This window comes from Mytilus trossulus, chromosome 14, assembly GCF_036588685.1.
Source record: "Mytilus trossulus isolate FHL-02 chromosome 14, PNRI_Mtr1.1.1.hap1, whole genome shotgun sequence".
Classification (NCBI taxonomy): domain Eukaryota; kingdom Metazoa; phylum Mollusca; class Bivalvia; order Mytilida; family Mytilidae; genus Mytilus; species Mytilus trossulus.
Window position 1 is genome coordinate 37,311,268 of NC_086386.1, and position 22,129 is coordinate 37,333,396.

General features: G+C 30.6%; 1 protein-coding gene across 4 annotated transcripts in view; it reads left to right on the forward strand.

Annotated features, from left to right (window-relative positions):
• Positions 1–4,318: 4,318 nt before the first annotated feature.
• Positions 4,319–22,129, forward strand: part of LOC134697394 (mucin-2-like) — a 47,983-nt gene continuing 30,172 nt past the window's right edge. For 2 of the 4 annotated variants that reach the window (XM_063559651.1, XM_063559654.1), the window contains exons 1-2: positions 15,094–15,232; positions 17,063–17,239. In XM_063559651.1, the coding sequence (XP_063415721.1) occupies positions 17,167–17,239 (73 nt within the window). In that variant the 5' untranslated portion in view covers positions 15,094–15,232; positions 17,063–17,166. Of the gene's footprint in view, positions 4,387–15,093; positions 15,233–16,422; positions 16,446–17,062; positions 17,240–22,129 lie in introns of those variants that run through there. The other 2 variants (XM_063559652.1, XM_063559653.1) reach the window with 2 other exon arrangements.

Sequence of the window (22,129 nt, forward strand, 5' to 3'; positions counted from 1 at the left end):
CAAATGTTATGAAAGAATGCTTATTAGATAGTTTGCTACTGTTAACATTTATGTTGTAATCAAATAATTTCTTTATTTTACATGTAGGACTTCACAGATGTAAATTGCTTACGCGATATCTAGAAAATGCGATCTGTCTTAACTCGATTTAAATGTATTATACTTGTAGCTATTTTACGTTGTCATGACAAAATACTTAGTAGATACTTTGTTGGTATATGTATTTATGGTGTAATAAACCAACTTCTTCATTTTCAATGTAGGAATTCATTGAAGTTATATTGTTTATGGGATGTAAATGTAAAGGTGATCTGAATTAACTTGAGTTAAATTGGTTGTATTGTTGTTATTGCTTGGGTTATCTCAGGTAACCCTGTTATGATAAAAATATTAGTAGATACAATGTTAGTGTATACATTTGTATTTTAATCACACAATTTCTTGTAAAAAAACGAAGGACTTCATAGATTAGTAATTTTTATTTGATGTTATTTTTATGGTTACCCGAGGTTATCATGTTATGTAAGAATACTTTGTAGATAGTTTTCCAGAATATACATTTAAGTTGTAATGAACGATTTACTTTTTTATAAATTTGAACTTCATAGATGTGTATTGTTTATAAGATATTTAGGAAAGGCAACTTAAATTACCTTTATTTAAATTGATTATATTAACTGTTATGTTTTGGGTTACCTGAGGTAACCCTGTTATGAAAGAATACTTCGTAGATACTTTGCTGGTATATGCATTGATGTTGTAATTACACAATTTCTTAATTTAAAATGTAAGACGTCATAGATTTGTATTGTTTATGCGATGCATAGATATATGTTACCTGAGTAAACTTGAGTTAAAAGGGTTGTATTTGTTGTAATTATTAGGGTTACCTGAGGTAACTCTGTCTCTCAGGTAACCCTGTAATGAATGAATTCTTCGTAGATACTTTGCTAGTGTTTACATTAATTGTAATAAACAAACTACTTTATTTAAATGTAGGACTTCATGAAAGTTGTATTGTTTATGTGATGCACATGTAAAGGTGACCTCAGTTAACTTCAGTTAAGTGGGTTATATTTGTAATTATGTCTGGGGTTACTTCAGGTACCCATGTTATGAAGACGCTTTTGAGATAGTTTGTTAGTGTAAACATTTATGTTGTAATCGGACAATTTCTTTATTTTAAATGTAGGACTTCATAGATGTGTATTGTTTATGTGATATTTCTGAAAGGCGACTTAAGTTAACTTGATATGAATGAATAATACTTGTTTCTATTTCAAGGGTTACCTGAGGTAACCCTGTCATGACAGAATATTTAGTAGATACTTTGCTAGTATATCCATTTATGGTGTAATAAATCAACTTCTTCATTTTTAATGTAGGAATTCATTAAAGTTATATTGTTTATGTGATGTATATGTAAAGGTGCTCTGAATTAGCTTGAGTTAAATATGTTGTTTTTGTTGTTTTTGTATTGGTTACCTCAGGTAACCCTGCTATGAAAGAATTCTTAGTATATACTTTGTAAGTGTATACATTTATATTTTAATTACACAATTTCTTAATTTAAAAATGTAGGACTTCATAGATTTCTATGGTTTATGAGATGCATATATATTTTAAGGTGATACCTGAGTTTACTTGAGTTATATGGGTTGTATATGTTGTTATTATTGGGTTACCTGAGGTAACCCTGTAATGAATGAATTCTTTGTAGATACTTTGCTATTGTTTACATAAATTGTAATAAACAAACTTCTTTTTTTCAAATGTAGGACTTCATGAAAGTTGTATTGTTTATGTGATGCACATGTAAAGGTGACCTCAGTTAACTTCAGTTATGTGGGTTATATTTGTAATTATGTCTGGGGTTACCTCAGGTACCCATGTTATGAAGAATGCTTTTTAGATAGTTTGCTAGTGTAAACATTTATGTTGAAATCAAACAATTTCTTTATTTTAAATGTAGGACTTCATAGATGGGTATTGTTTATGTGATATATTGGAAAGGCGACTTAAGTTAACTTGATATGAATGGATAATACTTGTTTCTATTTTATGAGTTACCTGAGGTAACCGTGCATGACAGAATATTTAGTAGATACTTTGCTAGTATATGCATTTATGGTGTAATAAACAAACCTCTTAATTTTTAATGTATGAATTCTTTGAAGTGATATTTTTTATGTGATGTATATGTAAAGGTGATCTGAATTAACTTGAGTTAAATAGGTTGTATTTGCTGTTATTATTGTTTTGGTTACCTCAGGTAACCCTGCTATGAAAGATTTCTTAGTTGATACTTTGCTAGTGTATACATTCATATTGTAATTCCACAATTTTTTAATTTGAAATGTAGTTCTTCCTAGATTTGTATTGTTTATGTGATGTATAAATATTTAAAGGTAACCTGAGTGAACTTGAGCTAGATGGGTTATAGTTGTTGTGAGTGTTTTGGGTATCTGAGGTCACCCTGTCACGTAAGAATACGTCGTAGATAGTTTACCAGAGTATACATTTAACTGTTAATAAACCATTTACTTTTTCATTTTGGACTTCATAGATAAGTATTGTATATATGATATTCAGGAAAGGCGACTTTATTTAACTTAATTTGAATGGATTATATTTGTTGTTATTTTTTAAATAACATGAGGTATCTCTGTTATGAAAGAATACTTCGTAGCTAATTTGTTGGTATATGCATTTATGCTGTAATGACACAATTTCTTAATCTAAAATGTAGGACTTCATAGATTTGTATTGTGTATGCGATGTTTATATAAATGTAACCTGAGTTAACTTGAGTTGAATGGGTTGTATTTCTTGTCATTATTGGGGTTACCTCATGTAGCCCTGTCATGAATGAATACTTCGTAGATACTTTGGTAGTGTTTACATTTATTGTAATAAACAAACTTCTTTATTTTAAATGTAGGACTTCATGAAAGTTGTATTGTTTATTTGAAGTACATGTAAAGGTGATCTCAGTTTACTTCAGTTAAGTTAAGTGGGTTATATTTGTAATTATGTCTGGGGTTACCTCAGGTACCAATGTTATAAAGAATGCTTATTAGATGGTTTGCTAGTGAAAACATTTATGTTTTAATCAAACAATTTCTTTATTTTACATATAAGCCTCAAAGATGTGTATTGTTTGTGTGATATATCTGAAACTGACTTTAGTTAACTTGATATCAATGGATAATACTTGTTGCTAATTTATGGGTTACCTGAGGTAACCCAGTCATAACAAAATACTTAGTAGATACTTTTCTAGTATATGCAGTTATTCTGTAATAAACCACTTTCTTCTTTTGTTATGTAGAAATTCATTGAAATTGTATTGTTTATGTGATGTATATGTAATAAAATCAACGGTACCAATTTTGTTGCACCAGATGCGCATTTCGACAAAACATGTCTCTTCAGTGATGCTCGTGGCCAAAATATTTGAAATCCAAAGCTTATATAAAAGATGAAGAGCTAGAATCCAAAAGGTCCAAAAGGTCCTAGGTGATCTGAATAAACTTGAGTTAAATAGTTTGTATTTGCTGTTATTGTTTGGGTTACCGCAGGTTATCCTGTTATGAAAGAATTTTAATACATACTTTGCTAGTGTTTACATTTATATTTTAATTACACAATTTTTAAATTTAGAATGTAGGACTTCATAGATTTGTATTGTTTATGTGATGTATATATAAAGTTACCTCAGTTGACCAGAGTTTAATGGTTGTATTTCTTGTTATAATTTGGGTTACCTCAGGTAACCCTGTTATGAATGAATACTTCAGATCATTAATTGACCTTTTATAAAAAAAAAAGTTTATAATTTTACCAGCCATCCCCACCCTACACGTACATACGAAATGAATTTATGATCGGTGAATACAAAAAATAAAATCATTTGGGAAGTTTGTTGACATCTTTGGTATTTGGTCACATTAAAATTTGGTATTTAGATCTATTTAAATAAGAACTATATTTTCGTGCGTATTTAATCAATGACGCATTACCACGATTACCTCAGGGCACCGATTACCTCAGGGCACCGATTACCTCAGGGCACCGATTACCTCAGGGCATACAGCAGCGGACCTAACTGCCACCTGCCAAGTGACCCGGAAGATAATTTTTCTTTGTGTAGTTATTTCCCTTTACCCGCTTAATATTTTCGCATTTCAGCGTCTTTCTGTCATTGTTTATGTGAGCCTATATGTAAGGTAAAAAGGCATATTTACATTATCTTTCTACTTATTTCTTTTAAAATAATTGTCAACCGTTTTTTTGTCAAATGTTACCGGTTTTGTACATGTCACGTGACTTCAATCCTAAAATCGCCATTTTCTGTTGTTATTTTTGGGGCGAGACAAACAACAGGTAAACTAGAAGTACAGGTGTTACAAAATATTAATTAAATTTGAAGAAGATTATCTTTACTGTTTGATAAAATAAACACGTCATGCCTTTACTTTAAAATGACTGAAAGAGACTAATTGTCACAGAAATTGTGACTCACTTTATCGGTTGATTTACTCAGGTAACCATAAATCCAAAGGTATCCCATACTAAACCCTCATTGAAGTCAGTTCTTGGTGTATACACATACCCAGCAACGAATATCAGTTCATTTTTCCCATGTTGAAACCTGTTGGAATGTCTTAAAATAGAGTTGAAGATCAGAAGAATATACACACCTGTATCAGAAGTATAAATATGAGCCTGTAAGTTATATTGGCTGGTTGATTATGCCGATAGTGATAACTAATACTCTGTGGATCAGCAATTTGACCACACACTTTATCTTCCTTCTGTTCGCTCATACCAGAGGGTGGTAATGTCCTTAACTGACGGGCATCAAACGGTAATTTTCGGCTACTGTCATCAACAAGTTGGTAAAAATTTTAACGTGATTTGTCAAAATATTCTTATCGTGATTCATCAGATGTCTGAAATAATTATCTTTATCGTTTTGGGGGAAAAATAGTGTGATTCCTCAAATCATTCAAATTCATCTGATTTTTATCGTCTCAAAGAAAGTGAACATTTTAGGCCTAAAATAAAATATTGTTTGTTTCCCCAATCCTGACCGACCCTGCAAAAACAGTGCTACTCATAAAATTTTATTGTCAAAAGTAAGTCAAATATTATTATATTCATTTCCAATTTCCTGGCTTGCCGGAATTTACGATATTGTTCAAGCTTTTTGGAAAAATAGTTATAGTATAACTAATCGCCGTATTTGAATATCAAAAATAAGACAACGCGTGACCGAACGACGCATGGATTAAACGAGTGCGCAGCACAAGTTTAATCCATAGCGGCGTTCAGTCACAAGTTGTTTTATTTTTGATATTCAAATACGGCGATTAGTTATACTTTTTATTACATTGTCAAATGTCTTTTTTTATGAAATTAATGTAGAAAATGTAAGGAACTATATGTTTTTCCTACGCATTCCCAATTTGTTTTGATCCAACGTTATCAATGTCTTGACAACGCCTATTGTTGTATGACGTCAGAGAGTGAAATAACCACGTTTATTTCACATGTGAAATTATCGGTTTTATCTAACTGGGAAATCAATGTAATTCATTGCAACCAATGTAATAAAATTATTTACCTACCTACATGTGTACCTACCAACTCCTGGCTTGGAAGGGTCGGGATTGGGGAAACAAACAATATATTAATTTAGGCCTTATCGTCATGCACTAAAAATAACCATTAGCATCATTTGGCAAGTATTTTTACCATTATACGTCATGAAGGTACTCTCATTACTACCCTCATACCACCTTGCTCCGTTGCTCTGTAATTCTGGTATATTGACATTAAGATGAGAGAGACATCACAATGTCTGAGGAGAAATTATCAGTGAAGTCACAATGTGTGAGGAGACTTTATTTTGTTTGCTTTTGTCAAGCGTAAAACTGTCTTAGGGATTGCTCCGAGTCCAATAGTTGTTTTGCCTGACAGCCCATCGCTACATCCTATATCAAAAAGTGGATTTTTCCCCTTCCAAATATTTTGGATGCGCCACTTCAATACTTCTGGAGCCCACACAGAAGGCCTTGGATCCACACAAATCAGGCCTTAATTTGTTCATTTTTCATTTATCTCTTCATTTATGTAAGTTTCATCTACAAAAAAATGTACGTCTTTGTCACCCTTTATTATTTATCCATATTTGGACAGTTTACAGCTGCAAAGACCCATCCATTCTGGCATTTTAATTTTCACTTTGAAAGATTGTCATGTATTAAATGATGTAGTATATTTGGTTAGTATGATTTTATTTAAATTATTAAGACTACTACATGTATGTCATGTTTGTAGGCATGATTTCAAAAAAGGCATCATACAGTACAGTATCTTACTGGTACATGTTTGATTAAGTGTAATTGACCACTGACCAAGAGATTTATTTGTTTTAAATTTAAGGAACTGTATTGTTTGATAAATACAGACATGTTTCATTTGATTAATTATACAATGTTGACCTTGTTGTATAATGTATATAAACTTTAATGCTTCCTGTAGATTTTAAAAAAGGACATGATATACTTATAGGGCATACATTTGTACTACATGTGTACTTTTGTTTATGCAATGGACAACACTTTGAAGATATACACACCCATAAGAAATATATTGGATGTTTTTCATTTAAGAAATGTCTACCCATATTCAATGTAGAATCTTTTTACTACATGTAGTTATTTTGTAGTATGAGACTCAAAGGTTCTTCCAAGTCAGCATTTGTTGCAATGAGGTTTAAAATAATATGTATTTTATGTAAAGATACCATCAGTGTGCCATGTTAAAGGTGGTACATTACACTAAAGGGAGATAACTCTGTAAACAAATCAGATGATCGTTCCATTTTAGGCTTTTCAATGATCAAAATTATTGTTTGTCAAACTTCTCTATTTATATATCCAATGAAATTTTACCAATATAGTGTGTGGTTCAAGTTTTGAAAAATCTTTTATTTTTGTCAAAGGATCAAAGCTACATGTACATGAACATGTAATTATTTTGTCAAAACATCATTATTATTAAATTATCAAAATAAGTATTAGTCGAGGTAAAACATATGTACCTCCAATAGTGAATACATGCTAAAATTTGAATTCTGATGTACATTGTATGTTAGTATCACATCCTTATATGTTACATTTTGAAATGTATTTAAATTTGTGCTATTTCAATGTATTTCATCAACTTCTATATACATGTACACATGTATATTCATGTCACATTCATTCTGGTCATAAGGATCTGAAGAAAATCGTAAATGAATAAAATGCTAGATTGTGAAGACACATATAGTTTAAACATATTTTATTGTTCAAAATGACAAAAGGATCAGACACAAGTTTTACAACTTAGAAACGTCTTCTCCAAAACAAATACAAAATATACACATTAATTAATGAACATATGAAATATTTCTAACTAACAAATAATTTAAGAATAAAGACATGAAAACAAAAGGAAACTTTTTGAAGCGAATCAATGGATTTTAATCGAGTGCATCCTTTTACAGTGTAAATACCACACAAACACACTGAATAGTAAGTGGAATTACCTATGCGCAAATTTTGTTCTTGTGGACATAACTTAAATAAGTGTGTGTGTTTTCTCATAATAAAGTGTGGGATCTTAATATATTATCCAAGTTTCGAAAAGGATGTCAGCTGCACAATGGTAAGTATAGATTTGAAACTTATTCTTATATTCTTTCGTTAAAATCCATTGAATCGTTATTGATAACAAAACTTAACAGTAAATAGTCATCAAGATCATTCGATTATTGTCATTACATGTATATAGAAATATCTTTAATCACATGTGTTAACAGAATTAAGGTTGTTAATGCAGAGAAAAATGTTTGGTATTCTTTATATATCTTTGCACAGATAAACAAATAATATCATTTTCTTCAGTACGTAAAGCATCATTGCCAAATAATAATAAATCGATAGTAATATTAACACTAAAGACATTAATTTCATTAAACATCAGATTTCTCTGAGCTGAAAAATGAATACAATATAATAGATAGTGTTCAACATTTTCATTAATAAAACCACATGAACAATTTGCATTTTGTATCAAATTTGCTTTGAACAAGTCAGCACGCAGTGCGCTACATCTGTTACGCAGCCTTGTGTGTAAAACAGAATACAGACAATCTCATAAAGAACCAAATCTCGGACATTTATTATTTCTATAGTATAGTTTGTGCAAGGTTAATTTAAAAAAGGAAAATGTAGGAATATGTCTTATACTTAAGTCTAAAGAGTTCCACAGTGCAATAGATGACGGAAAATAAGACTGTTGATAAGCTGATAAACGATTTACAGGAATAGTAATATTTTGACTGTTACGCAAATTATAATTACAAATATCTGATACAAAATCCGGAACCAAATCGTGTAAATAATCTGGCGCTTGGTTATTTATAATCTTATAAAACATAGATAATTTTTTAACCTCCCGTCTGACGCTTAATTTTTCCCAACCCGTCTCTAAATAGATACTGTTCCGGCTAGCGTAACTTGTTAATCCCGTAACTATTCGAGCAGCCTCGAGTTGGATATTTTCCAACCGATCAGAATTTTTTTGTCCACAGTTATCCCATACTTCTGACGAATACTCCAAAATTGGCCGAATAAAAGTCATATAAATTTTTTCCAAATATTCCCTCTTAAGTCTAAATTTTAATTTTCGTAAAACATTAAGCTGCTTGGAAGTTTTTTCTATCAGCTTATCAACATGCTTACTCCATTTACTATCACTACTAAATATGACACCAAGATGTTTATGCGTATGAACTGGCTCTAATGTAGTGCCATCAAAATCAAAAGAAAAATTACTTTGTATAGATTTCATACTGAATATCACAATATCAGTTTTATTTGGGTTAAACTTCACTAGCCATCTGTTTGACCACGCATTTAAGTAAACAAGATCTGTACTGATTAAATTTTTTAAAATGGATTCATTAGGAGCAGTATGACCTATTGAAGTGTCATCTGCAAAAAGCCTCCCAAATCCAGAAAAACCATCAGCTATATCATTAATATATATCAAAAACAATAACGGTCCTAATACCGAACCCTGAGGCACACCGGCGTTTAATTTTCCAAATTTTGAAAGTGAATCTTTTAAGACAACTTTCTGAGATCGGCTACATAGGTAGCTTTTTAACCAACACAGCAAGTCTCCTTTTATACCATATTTTTCAAGTTTGTATAGTAAAGCCTTAATCCAAACCGTATCAAAAGCTTTACTTATATCAGCAAATGTAATGCTAGTAACTAGCTTATCATTTAGCGCCAATAAAATTTTGTTGTAAAGTTCAATTAATTGGTGCGTAGTGGAATATCCTGGAATAAATCCAGATTGATACTTATACAACAGTTTATTTTTATGTAAATGGTTAAAAATATTTTTGAAAACAATTTTTTCTAATAATTTACTCACACATGACAATAAGGAGACAGGCCTGTAGTTAGAAGGTAGTGATTTGTCACCACTTTTGAATAATGGAATAACATATGCAATTTTCCATTGATCGGGAAATACTCTCTCATGAAGTGATTTATTAAAAAGTAAACATAATGGTTTTGAAATTTCATTTCTAACAGCAAGTAACATTCTGTTGCTAACAATATCTGGTCCTACCGCTTTATTTGGATCAAGCGTAGAAATAATATCAAGTACATCTTGTTCACTAACAATTATCTGCGAAAGAAACTCATGACAGCGATCATCAAATTCCGGTAAATCTTTATGAGCATCATCTATATTAGAAATAGAACAAAAATATTTATTTAAAATCTCAGACTTTTCTGTTCCTTCATACGCAAGGTTAAAGTTATGATCCGGGTCTCTTAGCGGAGGAATATCATGAGTTGGTCTGTCGCTTTTAATTAACATATTGATGGTCTTCCAATACTGTTTACAGTTTGCAACTTTAAGTTCATCCAAATTCTCGTTTATAGTCACGTAAAAATGCTTTTTAGCTTGCTTTTTTAAATTATTAACTTTGTTCCTTTGTTGCTTATATTTATGTTCAGCAGATGTACTATGTGAACGCATAAAAAGTTTTCGAAATCTGTCCCGTTTTCTCGTTTCCCGTCTCAAATTTGAATCAAACCAAACTTTATCATCACATCTTATAGTTACGTCCCTTGTAGGGATACACGCAGATGCTATATTAATAAAAGTGTTAGTGAAATTCGTAGCAGCAACATGAACATCACTTGCATCAGAAATCAAATTTTCCCAATAAGTGTTAATTAAGTACTTTTTGTTTCATCAAGTCATAATCCCCTCTTTTATAATCCCATATAGATCTAATATATGTTCGACTTTTACTAAAACCACAATCAATTGTGACATATGTTCCATCATGGTCACTTATACCTCTATCAATAGGTATAGTGTCTTTATCTAAAACTGGTATAGAGTCTGTAACTAAAATAGGGTCAAGTAGTGACGAGCTACTTGTTTGTGTGTCAAAGTGTGTGGCTTTGTCAATTATGTTAATCAGGCCATTAATAAAAATAATATCTCTAATATTTGACGGTAGATCCGACATAAAATTTTTATTCAGATCACCTAAGCAAATTATACAATTATTTTCATCAAGGGCGTTTTTCAACATTTGATCAAAGTATTGCCAGAAATAAACTGTAGATTGCCTTTCCGACCTATAATTTATATTAATCAAAATAGATCGTAGTTTGGTCTTTAACTCAAACCACATACTCTCAATTTCATCATGCTCTAAATCTTGTCGACGGATTATGTGAACGTAATTTTTAAAATACATGATAATACCACCACCATGTGAATTTCTGTCTTTTCTAACTGGTGTCTCAAACCCCATAATAGATATATCGTAATCAGTAATATTAGAGTCTAAATGTGTTTCTGTGAAAAATACTACATCATAATCCTCAATAATATCGGCAATATAGTTCAGTTTATTTCTAAGGCTTCTAATGTTGCAATGGAAAATTGACAATGTTTTCTCGGAATACTCGTGTGTGCGTTCAGGACCCGGGTTCGGTTCAATGTCACCACATATTAATAATAAACATAAAAGCACTATATAAAAAGCAATCAAATTACTACAAGTTCTATATAAATTGCGTATACTAAGTTTAAATCTTGAAATCATCTTTATTAATTCTGCCAGCATATCATTTAAGGAAAAACAATACCGGTAAACTGTTTTTCTCAAACAACCCAAACTAGTCTTGTGATAAAACAGTCCTATTGTTATCCTGTACGATACAATATCATTACCCATTATCAAATACAATACAATAGAAAAGGATAACAATATAGTACTGCATTGTAAAACATGATACATAGCATGGACAATTATAATTCGAATGACCCTTCATGAATTTCAGAAAAATAAAAAGTAAAGAAAAAAAGAAAAATATGTACATGTACAAAAAGCAATATTTCAACATCGTCAATATACGATGTTGGTATTGCAAATATCAGAGAGCTGAATTTTTAACAAAGATTTTGTGTTAATGATACTGTAATAACGAACTTTGATGAAATAATCCAAATTAAGTGACCAATTTTAATGCGCCTCTCTGAATTATATTGAAAGTTGAAATGAACTGATTTGCATATTGTTGTCAAATAAGATAAGGTATACTATAAATTTAGCTTGGACATAATAACCGTAACGATTGTCACGTGATACAATTTTTTTTTTTTTAAAACACACTTCGTTGATTATCACTCATGTGATATAGAGTAGAATTTAAACTTATTGACATTGCCAAAGATGTATTATTTTAGTGTATGTAAACACTACCACGTGTTTCTAAACACGTGTATTATACAACAGTTATTGTTAAAAATTAAGTAAATACGGATAGTGCTTACTAATTTAGACACTTTCTTGAAATAGTATATTGACATATTACATATTGTACATAGTATTAAACTAGATCATACAGTTCCGAGTAAATTTGTGAATTTGTAAACTTTATTCAGACAAAACAAATAAGAATATGATGGTAACGGAATATCAATCCTCATTCAGGTCATCACCTTCAAGGACTTCCCCACCAAGTCTGTAAATGTCTTGCCTTGAACTAATCTTTTTAGGACGAGCATGTTCTGTTGTTTTTACAAGTATGGACCCGTCATGTGTCCAAAAGGAGTGTATGGTATCTTTTTCACGCAAAGTGTTTAATCTATGTAGCAGATCATACCTGTATTTAGTGAGATTTTCTGCAATGAAAATTTTGCTTTTGTTTCCTTTTAAATAACGCTTGCTGTTGAAGACTAATTGTCTCTGACGGTATGACAGGAAGCGTACAATGATTGCAATTTTGCCATCTTTAATTTCACCAATTGGATGGGACCGGCCAATGTCTCTTGTGTTCAAATTCAATTTGAGATTTTTATTACAAATATCAAGTACAAGTGCATCAGTGTTAATAGGTTTAATTATGTCACCATTATCGTCAGTTGGAGCTGGAACATTATGAAATCGCAAGCTTGTTCTTCGCGAATATTGTTCCTGTTCCTCAATTCTGGCATCGACCTTGTCTAATTTGTTTTTTAACATTTTCATTTCCTCTTTATATTTATTAAGTTCTACGTCTTTAAGAATAAGAGCATCTTTGTTGTGTTTAATACTTAGCAAGTGAGGCTGCATGCATTCATCAACTATCTGGACAATTTTGGGTTTGACCATTTCAATGACCTTTTCTGTGATAAGAGGGATGATGGAATCCATAAACTCTTGATTTTTTAGAGTAGCACATACAACATCTGATAATTTAAAAACCGTTTCTTTTTCAACAGATGATATGATATTCTCAGTACTATCAGAATTGGGCAAGCTAGAGTCACTGAGTGAAGTATCAAGGTTGACAAGTCTGGCAAGTTTGTCTACTTGTTGCATTGACGGGGATGAATTATCAGGACTACTAGATGGTTGGTCTCTTTTGCCACTGTGCTTTGGTGTATTTTTAAAGTAACTGACAATGTTAGATTGTTGTTGTTTTTCTTTAATTACCTGGTCAGCCATCTCGTGTGTTGTGAACTCCAATATATAACAGATATAAATGAAAAATCTAGCAAAAGTCACTCTTTGGTCATAAATGAATCTGTTCGAACGAATATAATATACTTTTCACATAATGTCTAATAAATTTTCAAAATATATCATAACATATTACACTGGAGGATATAAATTTCTCTCTTTTTAGTCTCCTCAAATTTTCACACCTTCATACTCAAGGGCAGATAAATAACAAAAATCAAGACACATATACATGTATGTATCTCAATTAGACTCAAATACTTCTTAGAATTGTTTTAAGCTCACCTGGTCCAAAAAGCAAGTGTGAGTTATTTGTCATGGAATGTCATCAAATAAGAAAAAGTATTATTTAAACCTTTTTTGATGCAGAATATCTTGCAGAGTTAAATACATGTATTAACAATGTCAAGATCTACATTCTGTTCATTTTCAACCAAAATATCAGACAAAACCTTTAAAATGTGAAATCAGAGAAACTTTATATTGCAAAAATGTGAAATCAGCACTACAAGATCTACAGAGTACTTGTATATATACATACATATGTACCTTGGAAAATCTAGTAATTGTTAATTTGACTGATTTCTGTCTTTCTTGGCAGTTATCATGAATATCATGCACATGACCTAAGAAAATGCAAGGTAAAGACTTTAAAGTGAAAAGTTTTTATCAGCAACAGAATAAACTTTATATCTACCCTGAAGATTCTGAAAAATCTGGTGTTTAGTACATTGTAGTTGATGCTCCTGCAATATCGATATACATGTACAATGTATACATGTATATAAAGATTTTCTTAGTGTTACATGTACATTTTTTTAACCTTGAAAATCGAAGGAGCTACTTGTGTATGTTTGAAATGATGATGGCAAAAATTGAAAGTGGTCTTTTACACCAATCAATAATATCAATAATATATCAATCAAATCATATTGTTTGAACCTTATGATCACCTTAAACTGTAGAAGTCAGTGTTTAGAGAATGATAAAATGGATGAAATGATTTGTGATAAGGATTTTATACCTTGGGTGTATAATTATAGCAACTTCCTCATTCAGGCTTTTGATGATGATAAAGATGTTACCTATCATCAGTTGTATTTGCAATCACAGTCTCTTATACCTAAATGTGAATTTCCACGATTTTTTTGTGAATTAGAACGAGGATGTTTATACTATTATTACATAATATATAATACAACATACCATCCAAGCCTGGTAATTTGTATCTTACACCTAACCTTTCTCTTCCAGAACTATGTTACCATCATGTATATATAACGTAGGTTGACAGTCTGCTATCTTATGTAGCTGTCTGTTACAGGCGTTAATTGTTTGAACTAATTCTATCTGATGATAGTGAGTTTTCCATACATAATTTTGAAGGTTAAGTGAAATAAGGAAACTTTATTGTTAGTGTGATCATGTTGGATGTATCTATAGTAAGATGTGTAAGAAGTAATACTTGTATGTGATTTGTATTAGAATAAGGATATGGGGTTTGAATGCCTATCTATCCACTTCAGACCAAGGCTCTTTGTTGAAGGCTGTACATTTTACCTATAATGGTTTACAAATTGTGACTTATGGATGGAGAGTTGTTCCATTTGCACTTATACCACATCTTCTGATATCCATATGACATGGATGTATGCATCTCATTTTATCTTAATCATTCTCTGTTTGGTTGTGCAACAATCCTTTCAATTTAGTATGGGTTCATTATTTCAGGACTAAATAGGCAAGCTTTGAAGATTTTTCATATTGATGCAATACATGTATATGTAGTATTGGGCTGTTTTTGTGTGGCATACATTTGTAACTGAGGTGTAAAGTATAGCTTAATGTTCTTGGTTAAGGACAAATAATGATAGATTTCAACCATATTATTTGAAGACTCTATGCATAGTAAAATGAAGTTTACAAAGAAATGTATCAGTAACATTGAGTGACAGTCCCTAGATTTTATCTGTGTTCGCTATGGACTAGTGAGATGTAAAGAGCTGTGAAATAATTACAAACTTCATGGATGAATTGTGTTTTAGTTATAAATTAAAAATGTCATATATATGGGTGGAGTTCCCACAAAATGTTTAAATATGGATTTTAAAATTCATGGAACAGGTATTTTAACGTGTTGTTACTATTGTTATCTTGTTGTATAATCTATTTTGTAATAACACCAAGCGTGCATGCACTGACTTAATTAGTAGGATCGTTCTTTGTCTTGTACAGACACATGTATGATTTGTTTTTGTATCAATAGATCTACAATGTAAGTTATTAAAATCAATTATAGTTATGTTTTTGGAACTGTTGCAAGTTTAGGAGACAATGCATTTATAATGTGTATTTAGATCACATTTCGCAGGACTGTTTTAATTTGAAGATGACTCTTTCTTTAATTTTTGCAGGCATTTAATTTATTTTTATGCTGACATACCCCACAAACCTTTTTACTTTTGGTCTTGAGAGTACCAGTGATTGAGATAATTCCAGAAACCATTTATGACATTTATGAACAATTATTATAATGTATCAATGTTTCTTAAACACTGAAAAAAAATGTTTTATTTATAGCATTTATCTCTTTTTAAAACCTTGAATTCTTTTTAAGATGCTAGAAATGTTTCATTTTCCCTACAATAGTATAGACACAAAATAACATACTTAAGAAAATTTATGGTCAGAGGTGCATGAAATATTTCCTCTGATTATTGTTGATATTTTATGTTCAATATCTGAAAAGAGGGCGGTTACACATACATTCATATCGATACTAAAGTTCCTTACAAAGTAATGTCTTGGTTATTTATATTTATACACACAATCTGACCTGGTTTGTAAAAAAATGTACATGTAACACTAAAGAATTCAGGCCATGGTCAATTTACCAGCAATCAGGTGTCAATAGTATAACTAGGGTTAATACATATACTTGTTGACACGAATCATAATCTGTAAGAAAATTCTTTTATTTGGTATCTCTCTTGTTAATTGGCATTTTAAAAGGCCACCATAGATCATGATAAGGATAATGTCTTTTTTCTTTAAAAGTTAATTTCTTGATCAAATATTTATAAAAGGTATTGAGTATTTACTATAAAGTAACTTCCTCGAGTAAGTAAATAGATTGATTTAAGGTCAAACTATGGACCTAATAGACCTTAAAACAGAAGACATTTAAATATATACAATTCTAAATGTTAAAGATGTTTGTGTATAAGTTTTGATATAAGATCCTTGTGTTATTCATTTTGTGATGAAAAATCAATTGAATTTTGTAAAATAGTTATTTCACTACAAATATAGTATCAAGAACATGAAGAAACAAGAGGTTAGTTCATACAAGTTTTGTTATATATTTATACCTTTCTAATCGGAAAATGGTGGTAATTTTATAATTCAGAAAATGCATACATGTACATGTTTTAAAAGGACATTGCATATTTAAACATGTTAAACAGATAAAAATGCTTGAACAAAATTATTGAACATTTTTTAATTAGTTATCTTTATTCAGCTGTCACTTACAACACATTTGTGATTGCATCGTAGCCTCAACACACAATCATACATGGAGCTTATTTACAAAAGACAACTATAAAAGCTTTATGCATGGGACATCTTACGTTGTACATTTACCCTATGTCTGTTATTATTTTCTCTTTATTGTTGGTAATCATTCATAATCTTTTCATAGTAAATGCTTTCGCTGCAGTATTTTTGTCAGATTACATTATCTTATTGCACTAAAAAGCAGTGAGAGTTGCATTTATATGCATTCACCTGCAGTTGAGGTGTGTACAGGTATATTACCTGCTATGAATACATAATTTTACATACAAATTGAACATGATTTTTAACAGAAAAGATGTATTTTATTTTATTTGATTATATATCGGTTTTTATCGCTTGAAGTCATTGACAATTTGAACATCTTTCTCTTTTCAGATCATGTTGGAGATTACTTGATTGAACAAATTCTTTGTTGTTGATATGTTTAAAGTGAGAGATGAAAAAGTTTTGTAAACAAAGATAATAAGAACTAACCATTTATGATGGCAGCTGCCCCAGGGGAAGTAACTCACCTCCCAGGGTCAAGTGATGATGTTGCACGAGTTGGTGAAGGTATTTATTATTAACCCGTAATTTCTTTGTTTAAACAATATAAAAATGCATATAGATAGAAACATGTAGCTGATGAAAAAATCTTGTAGACAAGTGGACTATATTGTCAACACTGAAGTTGTGAGTTCATAACCTGCATAAGGCAGGTGCTTTTGCTTCCAAAATGAATTGGCTAGGATTTCCAGTTTCCAAGGTCATACTGGTTCTCTTTGGACATTCTTGCATCCTCCATTTATAAAAACTTTGTCCTCTAAATAGCTAAAAGTGCTGAAAGTGGCTTTGAAAAATCCTTATTCTTTTGCAAAATATTCTCTAAAAAGTCCTAATGGAGGAAAATTTTAGTATGCAGTATATGTACATTTATCATTTTTATGAGGCAAATTAAAAAATATATTTAAAAATGAGATATGTGATTAAGTTCATTCAGACAGCAACCTAGCAATGATAAAAGTACAAAAAAATCTTATAGTTGGCAATATGAGTTGCCTGAATTCTAAATTCACTGCTCTTTGGTCAGGTCGTTGTCTCTTTGACACATTCCCCATTTCCACTCTCAATTTTACATGTATGCATGTAAAGTATCTGCCCCTTATGTTGGATTGATGTCCATTCCACTCCAGTAACACAGGTCAGATGCACAGTGTGTCGAGTGTGATAGAGGAATATTCGTATGGCACATTATATACTATATAGATGTTCTGAAGGTTAAGTTTAATATTATAAAGATTCTTCATGTTTCTCAATTACCAAGCCTTTTATTGTATGAAATGACTTCATCACAGTATATATATATTGATGTTTTCATCATTATGATAGAGTTAAGTAACATCTGTTTTGATTTAATGTAGGTTTCATCATACATCAGAGGAAATAGTACATTTAATAATAAAAAATCTGAACATTGATCTTTTAATATTTATCAGATTACTTATGTTACACAAAGAAACTTTTTGTCAAGTCCTGTCATCAGATTACTAATTCAAAACTATTACTAGTATACTCAATGTCTTATTATACACAATGTCTTATTATACACAATGTCTTATACTCAATGTCTTATTATACACAATGTCTTATAATACACTATATAAATTAAATTAAACACTAAGACAACTTTATTCATGACAGCAATTACAATGTGTGCCAATCAGTATTTAGTATATTTACTGTTTCTTATATGGCTAGAAATATTTACACTTTAAGTAAATTTGTCTTGAATTTACATGAAATAGCCCCTGCGAGAAGTTCAAGTACTGTTCTAGAACTGTTCTTAAAAATGTTCAAGAACAGAGTTCTAGAAGTTCTTGAACATTAAATGGCCATTCTTGATGTTCTAGAAGTTCTTGAACAATGTTAAAGTTCTAGAACAAAGGAAGTTCTAGAACTTTTAGTTCAAGAACTGTTCTTTAGAATGTTCAAGAACATCGTTCTATAATAAATGACCATGAATGACCATGGCCATTTGTGGTGAATACACACCAATTATCAACTGGATATCTGCGAAGAGAATATAAATATACAAGTTTTGGTAAGACCTAAATTATAAATTGTTTACATTTTTAATATTGTGTTGCATTGTGATACACGTTTTATGTCCAAATATTATGAGTACGTTTTGCAATGAAACATAATATTTCAATCGGCATCAGCATGAAGCTAAGAACAATAATGAAAACATTTGAATTTTCACGCAAAATATGATGATCCCTATTAATTATTGTTTTCATAAATGTTTAGAAAATTATACCTGTTCTCTACGTATCTATTTTGTAAATTTACTGAACGAAGCTATGAGTATGAGCCTGGATTCTTTTTTTGTGCACAGCAACAAGTACATGATGATTTTTTTTATACTAAGGGAAAGGCCCGATGATTAATCAATCATACTGGTCTATATTTCTGACCACAGGAAAAGTGTGTATAGATTTTCTTCCGACATCATGCATCAATATCAGTTCAAATTTTAAGTACGGCGCAATTTGTGTAGCTTTCCATCAAACCAATCAGATTTGTTCTTTCTAAACTGAAAATTCTAAATCGTCCAATCATTTGCGTAGTTAGTTGGATGCTACTTTTAACGACCAATGAAACGGCACCTTTTATTACACTCTCGGAAGTTGCAGCAACATGGCGTCAACAGTCAATATTCAGAACAACGTCAATGTACATTTATAAAATACTATGAAATATGTTTACTATTTTGGTTTGCCATACCTGTTAAATAATCATGGCATCTAATGTCTTGATTCACAACAGTTGGCTGTGCAAAGGAAATGTGGAGGGGAAGACTGGTTACGAAAAAAGGTTGTACTAAATCGATAGATTCTTTTTAATAGTAATAAATCTTTTTTTATAAATCGGAAAATGTGACCAGTTTATTTTTAAACAAAACCACATTCATAACTGTGTGTCATTTTCAAATGAATTATTATGATAGGTGTGGACAAGGTATTAAAAACCTGCTAGCTGTTAATTATGTTAGGGACAGTCTCAGAATTACGTTCTAGAACTTAAAGATCAAGAACTGAACAAGTTTTAGATCTAAGTTCAAGAACAAATGATGTTCAAGAACGGAGTTCAAGAACAAATAATGTTCAAGAACTGAGTTCAAGAACAAATTAAGTTCTAGAACAAAAGTTCAAGAACAAATACAGTTCTAGAACTCAGTTAATGAACATTTTTGGTGGTTCAAGAACAGTTCTTGATTTTCTAGAAGAGTTCTAGAAAGTTCAAGAAAGTTCAAGAACTTGAAATCTGTTCTAGAACATTTTTCGCAGGGGATGTGCTTTTTGACTTCCAGCAAGAAAAATCACTTGTTTCCATCTTTTATCATATTTATCACACTAGTATAGCATTAGATACTTTTTAGTTATTATCAAACCACAAGATTGTGTTTTGGCCACAATGATGCAGACTTTATTGGGTTTAATTGAAAAACTGAAACAAATAATAGCAAAGTAACTGTTTCACATGTTTTACCTGTTTATCAGCATGAGGGGCAGATGCTTTACATCATACATGAACAATTGATAGCACAATAGATATATATATATATAAACCAAAAATAGGGAAATGAGATGATTTGGTAAGAATTGGCCAACTTTAAAATGACAAAACATAAATAGCCTAGAATTTTCATTCATTTGTGTTTCAGTCCACATATTGCAAAATATATTTCAGTTATAGTACTTTTAAAAATATAACAAAATTTCTACATTGGACACATGCAAGAAGATTTAGTCTTCGTTTTATTTAAGGGGGCTCGCGGGTCTAAATTAACTTTTTTTTCTAATATAGGAATTTCCTATGTTTTCCCATGATTAAACCTTATCTTATACCTAATGGCAATATAAAATAAAAATATGGGGTCACCGTTCATTTAAGCTCACAATTTGCCTCCGAAAAAAGCATACATTTTTGTTGATGTCCTTTTTTTCTGTTGAACTAATAGGAGAAATATTGGTAATATCGAAATAAAAAAAGAACTAAATTACAGAAATCGTAAAAATTTTACAATTATTTAGTTTATGTACAGTTTGTTTGAAAACAGTAATAAAAAATATAGGTCACCGATGAGTTAAAAAAGATATTTCAATTTTAACGTTCAAAAATGACATTTTTGCACCAAAGGGAGATAATTTGGAGCTTTTTCAATGATATGAACATTTAAAAAGTCATCTGTGGACAAACCAAATCGATTTTTCTTGGTGATTTTTGTGCCATATTATGAAGTAATAGATAATTGTGTAATAAATAAAATTTGTAATGAAAAAACAAATATTTAATTTTTTTCCGATTTTTTATACCCGCGAGCCTCCTTAAACTAAAAGATTTTTTTCAAAATCCAACTCTAGATTCATAGTTTCTCACTGATGAGCTTCTATCACCATTTGCTAAGTTGAAAAACTGTTTGCACACGGATGAACTTCAAGGTTGAACCATTTGAAATAATATAGCAACAAAATATATCTAGTGATTACCATCTCAGTCCTAATATTACTAAGACATTGCACAATACTTTGTGAAGATGAACAATACTTTGTGAAGATGAACAATACTTTGTGAATACAAACAATCATTGTTTAGATGAATCCAAATTCATTGATATCAATGATAAAATATATAGATTACTTTCATATAAGAAATTATGCTAGAAATATAGAAAAAATCTGGAGGTGCCAGAAATTCAAAACATCAAAAACATGAATACAAGAGATATATTGGTATTACACAGAAATGCATACAAATATTTATAATGTGGTCAAATTAGTCACTTTCTACTAATCTTTCCTGTTGAAAGTAAAATAAGTATACTTTTACACTAGTAATTTTGGGGCCCTTTATAGCTTGTTGTTCGGTGTGAGCCAAGGCTTCGTGTTGAAGGCCGTACTTTAACCTATAATAGTTTACTTTTTAAATTGTTATTTGGATGGAGAGTTGTCTCATTGGCACTCACACCACATCTTCTTATATCTAAATATATAGTACATATATAGTACATTTAGTCACAATAGCTCCAAGTATAAATTTTGTTTGAAATGTCCAATGAGCCAAAATGTAATTGAATTTTTTATGCTTTGAATACATTTGATAGCAATTAGAGTACACAGAATATCTATAATATATTTTAACATTGTTTTATGCCTATTATAATGACTATAATATAATAAAAGGAGATCATGAGATGTGGTATGATTGACAATGAGACAACCCTCCACAACAGACCAATATGACATAGAAATTGATTGATTGTAAGTTAAATATCAGAATTTTTTTAATTGGATTATCTCACTTCTATCAAGAAATATAACCTGTATTGACTATTGATATTACCATGTCAGTGATCTTTTACTAGCATGTGCGAGGTCATCTGTACCATTCCCAGCCACT